This window comes from Triticum aestivum, chromosome 2B, assembly GCF_018294505.1.
Source record: "Triticum aestivum cultivar Chinese Spring chromosome 2B, IWGSC CS RefSeq v2.1, whole genome shotgun sequence".
NCBI classification, from domain to species: domain Eukaryota; kingdom Viridiplantae; phylum Streptophyta; class Magnoliopsida; order Poales; family Poaceae; genus Triticum; species Triticum aestivum.
Window position 1 is genome coordinate 9,705,505 of NC_057798.1, and position 9,902 is coordinate 9,715,406.

At 52.1% G+C, this 9,902-nt stretch overlaps 1 protein-coding gene across 1 annotated transcript; it reads right to left on the minus strand.

Moving 5' to 3' along the window:
* Positions 1-3,252: 3,252 nt before the first annotated feature.
* On the minus strand, positions 3,253-7,599 carry LOC123043101 (LRR receptor-like serine/threonine-protein kinase RGI1). Its single transcript, XM_044465449.1, has 2 exons — positions 4,339-7,599; positions 3,253-4,062 (listed from the first exon to the last, which is right to left on the minus strand). Exons 1-2 carry the CDS (start codon positions 7,292-7,294, stop codon positions 3,521-3,523), a joined length of 3,498 nt encoding a protein of 1,165 aa, XP_044321384.1. The 5' UTR covers positions 7,295-7,599; the 3' UTR covers positions 3,253-3,520.
* Between the last annotated feature and the right edge of the window lie 2,303 nt (positions 7,600-9,902).

The following is a 9,902-nucleotide window of genomic DNA, read 5'->3' on the forward strand; positions in this document are numbered from 1 at the left end:
CACAATTTTTGACTAGCACTGCAGCCTAACGTGGCTCCAATTTAAATAGGCACCCACACGGCTCAAACCCCCACATTATTAGCAACAGTATTCAACTGGGGTAGGGTTAGACAAAGAGAGTTAGAGTAAGTAGCCAGTGTAAACACTGTCAATGCAGCTAGGATCAAACAGAGAGAGGGTTAGTTAATTCGGAGCAAGATAAGTACCATCAGCAGCTAACGTGGTGAAAAGCTGGTTCTGAATTATACTATCCACAGACACACACTCACACCCCACCTTCATGTGGACTGTAACATTTGGTTTTAGCTTTGTGACGGTGCATTGTCTGTGTTGTTCCATGCATATTTGCAAAAGCACCCCTGCTTACACAAATATTAATTACCATATGTGTATACGGTGTTTTGGAGCATGAAAACTTTATAAATATAGCACATGTAACTTTGTTGAGATCGCACTTATGGCAGAAAATCAACCATCGTTCTTTCACATAAAGAGCGTGTCGAGCGAGGACAAGAAACTGAGGATTGTAAGTACTAAGATGCAAATGTGATATGTGTAGGAGACTTGACCTGGTGTTAGCTTTTTTTCGAAAAGGGGGGACTCCCCGGCCTCTGCATCAGAACGATGCATACGGCCATCTTTATAGAAAGCAAATAGGTTCAACAAGGTCTTACAAACTGAAAGTAAAGTAACGGCAACCTCACAAAGAGCCACAACGCCAAAAACAAAAAGACCAAGAGGCCACAACCGGCTAGCAAAACAAAGATAGGAAAATTAATTTCCTATCCTATTACATGACCGCCATCCAAACCGGTTGAAGATATCCCGTGCTACCATCTCCCACCGGATAGATCTAGTAACCAAACGCTCCCTGACCGTTTATACTATCCACAGACACTCGCACACCCCACCGTCATTGTGAACTGTAACATTTGGTTTTAAATTTGTGACGGTGCATTGTTTGTGTTGTTCCATGCATATTTGCGAAAGCACCCCTTCTTACGCAAAGAATTACCATATGTACATGATGTAGCACCACACAACACAAAATGTTTCGGAGCATGAAAACTTTATAGGAGACTTGACCTGGTGTTAGCTAGGGAGTGATCTCTTTTACCCCTTTCACTGTGCGCAGATGCTCCATGTCGAGGGGCTTCATGTCCATCATCGCGCGTCCATCGATCCTAGCCGTACATTCTCCACACATCCACAATTCTCTTAGTAGAGTACTAACCAAGATGTGTACAGTAACATGCATAGCAGTAACAATAAAAAGTTGCTCATCTCTCTCTCTCTCTCTCTCTCTTTTGAACTGCACTTGATCTCTGTCATAACTGCGCTGCGTGATCCAATGAATAATCCGCCTTGCCTGCCAGTGCTGTGTTTTTATCTTAATCTAGGCTGGGAATCTACCCTCTCTAGTTGACAATCAGGCTAAGTTGACACCATGCATGGTGAAAATTATGCATTATTCAGAATGGCAGATTATCTTGTCATCCTCCTTAGAGAACTCCAATTCCATTTGATCCCACGGTGAAAACTATAGAATTCAATTTGCATGTACGTAGTGTGTACTTTACTATGTGAGATATGGCTGAATGACTGGAATATAGTAGTACCAACTAATAAACTGTGGTAAGCATGTCATAATCAGAAAAATCTTATATTTAGCCTAAACCGAGCCATCTTATGCAAAATTTGACTTTTGTTGACCATTTCAGTTTTAACTCACCGGCCTCTCGATCTACATCTTTCCGCGCACATTGATGTTTATAACTTAGAAACACTTATTCTCGGTGTTGTCGTGTTCACTAGATGGTGTGGCATGATGATTCAAAAAGAGGCTATGTGTGATATGCTCTACACATTGGGCGAAGGAGCCATGTTAATTTTCACCGGAGGCCATCATCGCCGATTTTCCTTGCGAATAGATGCAAGTTTTGTGGAGCATTGCAACGAAGGAGAAAGAGTTTGCCGCATCAAAGCCAGAAGAGAACTCATCTGGTGTCCATTTTCTAGAATTTAGTGCTACATCTGCCATCCACTAAACTGGAGTACATTAGCTAAATTGGGTTAACTCTTTTGTCCGCATTTTATGGGATTTTAATGCTACTTCCGCCATAATTTGAGGATGCGGTCACTTGGTACTCTCTTCGGTCCTTTTTACTTCTCATACAAGATTTCTGTCCAGTCAAACTTTGCGAAGTTTGACCAAATTTATACTACCTCTGTTTCTTTTTTACTCCACATATAAATTTTGTTTGAAGTCAAACCGTGCAAAGTTTGACCAAATTTATATAAAAAAAATCAGCATCTACAATACTAAAGTTATATGATATGAAAGATAATTTTCATGATACATCTACTAATATTGATTTCATATTATGAATGCTGATATTTTTTTCTACAAAATTAGTCAAATTTTACAAACTTTGATTTTGACCAAATTTTATATGCAGACTAAAAAGAAACGGAGGGGATATGAAAAAAATATCAACATTTACAATACCAAATATATATATATAATACGAAACTACAAGGACTTGAATCAAAGAGCATTTCACAGATGAAAAACAAGGAATTGCACAATGAGATTTGAGGGAATGAAAATTTTCCTCCAAAGTAGGGTGCAAAAGCAATGATCCTAGTCCTACGAATCAACCACGCGAAGGTGCCGCCAGCTATTTCAAGTTGATGAGTATTTGAACGGTTTAGACCGTACCCCCTAAAAAAATCATACAAATCAAACATGCCATGTAGGAAAAAAGTTTTAAGGATTCAGTTCTCTAAAATTCCTATGAAATTCGTTCGGCAGCCCTTTGTTGTCTCTGTTTACTCAGAGGAAACCAGTAAATTTGACATGACATGGCATTTGCTGCCAAGCCCTGAGATCTTTCATTAAACACTAGTAGCTCAACACATAAGGCATCATGAAATCACTACCTAGCGTAGCTACAACAATGATGATTCCATGAGAAGCGATACACAAAAGAAAGATGTAATGTAAGATTCCCTGGTATCTCCCATTTCTAGATGTATGCAATGTGATGGAGTAACAATGGCCCTAGCAAGGAATATGTGTGTTCCACGCTTCATGAACTACTCAGGGAAGTTATGCCAAAATTGCCAATTTTATCTATAGCCGTCTATGGAATTTATACATGTAGCCACAGCTAGCTAAGCCATTAATCTTCTACTACCAAACAAAGTATACACGAGGACTCCGGTGAATTAACTTAGACACCTTGGTGATGTGGCATGGCATGGCATTTGCTGCCATGATTCTTTGGGATCTTTATTCAACACTAGCTCAACACAGAAGGCACCATCAAATCAAACGCCTTAGTTTTCCTTCTAATTTCCTCTTCTTCACCCTCAAAGTAATTCTCCTAAGTCCTCAACTTACACTAGTTAAGTGCTCTCACCATTGAAACCAAAACCATTTACACAGCCAAATAAACCACCACCACCCCACGAAAATAAAATTTGGCGCCTGCGCAACACCACTCGGTTCGATCAGTCAACCGAATGGCGATTTGGCCTTGGATGAGGAGTAGGCGGCGGAGAAGCTGCTGCTGTTGCTGTTGCACGCGCTGCTCCCGGGGCCTTGCCGGCACGGCGGCGTGCTCGATGTCGACGTGGTGGCCTTTGTCGTCGCCACCGGCATTGTTGTCGAGGTGGCATCCTTGGTCGGCGACCCGCAGCCGCCGCCACCCTTGAGCAGGACATCGACCTTGGCATATTCCTCGCGCTCGAGCCGGATCTCCTTGAGCATGGCCGCGACGTCCTTCATGGCCGGCCGCTCGTCGGGGACGGGGCTGACGCAAAGCAGGGCGACGCCCATGACTTGCAGCATCTCCTCCACCTCCGAGTCGGACCGCCCCTGCAGCGCCGGGTCCAGTACGCCGGCCCCGCCCTTGTGCCGCCGCACCCAGTCTACCACATGCTGCCCGTCCGGGATGGTCGGGTCTATCGGCTGCTTCCCCGTCAGCACCTCCAACACCACCACCCCGTAGCTGTACACGTCGCTCTTCTCCGTGATCTTGAGCATGTACCCATACTCTGCATCCAACAAGATAAAAAAAATGAAGGATTGTTCTTAAATGGTGTGTTGGACTATCATTTTTCGATAAAGGCCCTTTTTATTAACTTAAAATATAGCATTAATTGAAAACAAATCATGATAACAATTCGATCTCTACATAATTAAGATGCACACAATCAAACACCAACAATCTAACATAAGAAAACAAAATAAGAAAACAGAAAACAACATATCGGTAACGGTAGAGTCATATCGGACCGGCACTATGCAGAAATGGAGGTTGGTTGACATACCGGGGGCGATGTAGCCGTAGGAGCCGGCGACGGTGTTGGAGGAGCGGCCGAAGTCGGCGCCCTCGTCGACGAGCTTGGCGAGGCCGAAGTCGGCGATGTAGGCCTCGAAGTCAAGGCCGATGAGGATGTTGTTGGCTTTGATGTCACGGTGGACGATCGGCGGCGAGCAGCCGTGGTGGAGGTACGCGAGGCCCTGCGCCGACCCGAGCACGATCCGGTACCGGACGTCCCACTCGAGCTGCGCGCCGCCGCCGCCGCGCTCGTGGAGCACGGCGCCGAGGCTGCCGTTGGCCATGTAGTCGTACATGAGCAGGCGCGTGCTCTTGTTCCAGCAGCAGCCGAGGAACCTCACGATGTTCTTGTGCCGGATGGAGCCCAGCGTGCGCACCTCCGCCGAGAACGAGTCCCGGCCGGCGTCCTTGAACGCGGCGGCCGCGGCCGTCGTGGCTGGCCACAGCTTCTTCACGGCGATGGTCTCGCCGGAGTCCAGGCTCACGCGGTACACCACGCCGGACACGCCCTTGCCGATGATGTTGGCGTCGACCAGGCTCCGCACCACCTGGTCCACCGAGAAGCTCACCTTCTGGAACGGCGTGAACTGCCACGGCCACCCCAGCTCCCCGCCGCCGGCCTCCGAGTCGCTGCTCCCGCCCCCGCCTCCGCCCTTCACGCCCACGCCGCGCGCTCTCAGTATGCCGATCATCCCGAGCACCATCGCCACCGTCGCGGTCACCAGCAGCGCGATGGCGAGCTTGAGCCGGTGCGCGCGCTGCGCATCCTCGCTAGCGGTCACCGACATCGGCCGCCCGTCGGCGTCCACGCCGACGAAGCACACGTCGCCGCCTTTGGTGCAGAGCCCCGAGTTCCCGGCGAGGCTCGACGCCGAGAGCTGCCGGAAGAGCTTCGTGTCCGGGAGGTACCCGGAGAAGTTGTTCTGCGACACGTTGAGCGTGACGAGGTTGTCCAGCCCGGCGAGCGGCGTCAGGCTGCCGGCGAACGCGTTGTAGGACAGGTCGAGCACGGACAGCTTGCTCAGCTGCGATATCCGCGCCGGGATCGTGCCCGTGAGGCCGTTACGGCTGAGGTTGAGCGCGATGTCGAGGCCGGCGAGGCTGCAGAGCTCGTCGGGGATGCTGCTGGAGAGGCGGTTGTCGCTTAGGTCGAGCAGCTCGAGCGCGCGGCACCGCCCGAGCGCCGCCGGTATCGTCCCGGATAGCGCGTTGCCAGCGAGGACGAGACGGCTCAGCACCGCCAGCCTTCCGAAGGAGTCTGGCACGGTGCCGGTGAGCTGGTTGTGCGAGACGTCGAGCTCCTGCAGGCCGCGCACGCCGGAGAGCGACTCCGGCAGGGCTCCGCTGAGCGTGTTGTTGCTGAGGTCGAGCATCTGGAGCTGCGAGCAGTCGCCGAGCTCGGCGGGTACGGTGCCGGTCAGGCGGTTGCTGCCGAGGTCGAGGAAGACGATGCTCTTCATCCCGCCCACGGCCGCGGGAATCTCACCGGCGATGCGGTTGCCTCCAAGCCTCAAACGCACAAGGCTCGCCGCCTTCCCGATCTCCGGCGGTATCACGCCGGAGAGGTCGTTGGACAAGATTAGCAGCTTGGTGAGGTTGCGCAGCAGGAAGAGCCCCGGCGGCACTGCGCCGGTGAAGCGGTTGTGCGAGAGGTCGAGCGCCTGGAGGCTCGCCATTGACGCGAGCGTGGCCGGGATGGCGCCCTCGAGGCGGTTCTGCCACGCGAACAACACCTGCAGGTTGGTCAGGCTCCGGCCGAGCTCCGACGGGATGAGGCCGGAGATCTCGTTGGTGTCGAGCTGCAGCTGCACGAGCGCCGTCGCGTTGGCGAGCTGCACGGGGATGGTGCCGGTGAGGTTGTTGTCGCTGAGCATGAGGTCCTGCAGCGCCGGCAGCCGGCCGAGCGACGGCGGGATGACGCCGGAGATGGAGTTGATGGAGAGGTCGAGCGAGACGAGAGACGTGAGGTTGCCGAAGCTGTCCGGGATGGGCCCCGTGAGCGCGTTCTGCCACAGAAGGAGCTTCTGGAGGCTCTGGAGCGCGCCGAGCTCCGGCGGGAGCGCGCCGGAGAGCGCGTTCTCGTAGAGGTACACGTCGGTGAGGTTGGCGCACAGCGCGAGCTCCGGCGGGATGGATCCCGAGAGCATGGTGGTGTATATCGACAGCGTCTGGAGGTTCTTGAGGCTGCCGATTGACGGCGGGAGCGTGCCGGAGATCTTGGTGTCCGCGAGGCCGAGCACGGCGAGATTGGAGAGCTTGGAGAACGAGTCGGGGATCGGGCCGGAGAGGTCGTGGTTGCCGCCGGCGCGGAGGGACTCGAGCCGCCGCAGCCCGCCGAGCTCCGCGGGGAGCTCGCCAGAGAGGCGGTTGTCGAACAGCAGCAGGTTCTTGAGCGACGCCGCGAGCCCGCCGAGCTCGGGCGGGATGGGCCCGGAGAGCTGGTTGGTGTTGAGCACGAGCGACTCGAGCGCCGTCAAGTTGCCGAGCGACGCCGGGACGGGGCCCGTGAGGGAGTTGCCGCTGAGGTCAAGCGTGGCGAGGCGGCGGCACGGCGCCAGGTCCCCCGGCACGGCGCCGGTCAGGTTGGCGTCCGACGCAACAAAGCTGACGAGCCCCGGCAGCGCGGCGCAGAGGCCGGGCGGCGCCGGCACGGCGAGGTGCACGGACTGGAAGGTGACGGACACGACCGCCCTGCCGGCGGCGTCGCAGGCGACGTGCGACCACCTGCACGGGGACGCGGCGGCCGGGGCCCAGTCCGGCGGGCGGGAGGGCGACGCGGCCAGCCATGAGGAGAGGAAGGCGACCTCTGGGTTGGGCGAAGAAGTGGTGGCGGCGGTGGTGGTGGAGGTGGAGGTGAGGAGGAGGAGGTTGAGTAAGAGTGGGAGGAAGAGGATGAGGTGGAGGTGGCGCATCGGGGCTGCCGTCGTCGCCGGCAACAATGGCATGAAAAACTGGGCTCGGCCGTGCTTGGGGCAGTGCGACTGCGTGCACGACACACTATGGATGGGAGGACCGCGACGACGATCTCTATGGAGATGGCAATGGAAGTGAGGCTCTCACACACACTCTCTCTCTCTCTAGGATTCTCTCTCTCTCTCTATCTCTTCCTCAAAACTATCAAAGGTGTTTGCTTGTGTCCTCCATGAGTGAATGAATAGGGTAGGGTTCTTGCTTCGATGCGTCGGGCTCCTCAACATCCAAGCTTTGTTTGTTTGGTGGTCTCTCTCTCTCTCTAGTTTGAAAGTGTAGAGAGAGAAACGGAGAGTGTGAGTGTGCATCGGAGGGAGGGAAAGAGAGGGATTAAGAAAATCAGATGCAGTGCTAGCACTGACAATGGGATCTTAATAAATTTAGCTCAGCTTGGTGGCCTTTTTCTTCTAACACCCACTCTAACTCTCGAGTGTACGTCAAGGCAGATCGAGCATGCAGCTGGGGTTTAAGCACGAATCTTGATGCGCCCACGGTACTGGCATGTGCGGCCGAGATGTTGCTGATGTTGCTGTTGATTGAGGGTTTTTTGAGTTGTTGGCGAGTGAAGCGGACGACTGATAATAGTGGCTTTTGAGCGGCTTGTAGGGGAGGAGATCATTAGTGTATACCAACTAAAACGGCCTGCTCAAATGACGGAAAAGGTAGCACTAAAATCCCAGAAATTGCGCACTAAAAGAGTTTACATTAATATTATATCTATGTATTTATAGAATGTATGCATAGACTTGTCATGGTGTACTAGTACTCTAAATTTGGATATTAGCAACCGTAGTGTAACCGCAAAAAGGTGGTATTAGATCCCAGGAAATGCGAACGAGAAAAAAGTTTTCTTCCGACAAGCTTGGTGGACGGGAAATGTAGCGCTAAATTCTAAAAAAAATGCACACGAGATGAGTTCTCTTCTGACTGTGACGTGGCAAACTCTTGCTCTTTTCATACAATGATATGCAAAGCTTTTATCTATTCAAAGGAAATCAGCAGTGGTTGTCTCCGGTGAAAATTAACATGGATCTCAAGTAAATTGTAGAAAACCACTACAATTGGGGACCCTAATTCGCAACACTACTACCATTCCGTTTTTTTTATTTCAAAAAACCGCCACCATTGTGCTGACAGTTTAAAAAATATGATGATCGAGTCATTTGCACCGTTTGAGTGGAAACCTGATGGCTGGTGCCGCTATTAGGTGCCACGTGTCCAGGGCAAGACTCCGTCGAGAAAAACCTAACCAGTAGAAACCCGACCACCCACTTCCCCCAAATCGCCTTTCGCCCCCCTCTACTTACCCACTCAAACTCGGATCTCCTCCCATGGCACCATGCGACGGCTCTACCAATGACGACAGGGACAACCACGACCACTACTCTATCGTTGATTCCGCGGGTCGCTCCGTTAGTCCTCGCCTCCCACGGCCCCCCTGCTATGGTTGCAGGCAACGGTGGATCTGTCATTGCCGTCATAGATGAGATCGACGAGCTAGGCGGCAGCAAGTTCAAGCCATCTGCGTACGACATCAATTTGTGGGCAGCAGCATGATTGGCCCAAGTCTGAAAGGCAAATCCTGCGCAGAGCCAACACTTCACTTCCGGCCTAGGCGGCGTGGAGTGAGTCTTCTTCTTCCTCTGAACTCTCTCTGTAATTTGTATTTTTTGTTCGTGCGATTTTTTAATTTGAGCTAGCTCTATATAAGTGTTCCTATATGTTTATACTTTGCTAGCTCTTATCCGACTCAATTTAGGAATTGGGGTCACATATCTTATTTCGAATGTATGAGATTTGCTGGCTTGGGTACTGCATTTTAGGATGTATAGTTACTGAAATGTGTTGAGTATAGTGCTTAGCTGAACCTAGTATTAACTGAATATAATGTACATTATATTTATTGTTAACTGAATGTAGCACTACTAGGGAAAAACTTATAGGCAGACGCTTACTAGTAGCGAGGGTTTATAACCCTCGCTACTGCTACTTACTAGTAGCGTGGGTTTTCACCCCTTGCTACTACTAAGTTGATAGTAGTAGCGCGGGTTTTTAACCCTCGCTACTACTAAGCGATCTCTACCGTGCCCCCCGGGACATGCCATAGTAGTAGCGAGGGGTATAAACCCGCGCTACTACTAAGTTGATAGTAGTACGTAGCGCGGTTTTATACCCCTCGCTACTACCAAGTACGAGGTAGGTGAAGGCCCCATATCCTCGGCCGAATCCCTCCTCTCTCCCTCACTCTCCCCCTCACTCCGTAGGCTCTCCCATGGTGCTGCACACCTCCTCCTCCATGGCACCCTACAAGTTCACCTCCTCGCGTCGCGTGCCTCCTCCTCCATGGCGCCAAAAGAGGGAGGCCGCCCCGCGCCGCCGGCGTCTCGGAGCTCGTCGGTCTTCCCCGCATCTCCATGCCACCACGTCGGACCACCTCACCACCGGCGACAAGCCCCGGTGCGCCCTCCATCTCATTCCTTTCTTTCTTGTTTCTCTTTTTCCCTCTCCATGACCCTCCGATTTTACTCACCTCCCATGCCCATGTCTGCGCCGGTCGTCGACATGGCCAAGGAGGAGCTCTCT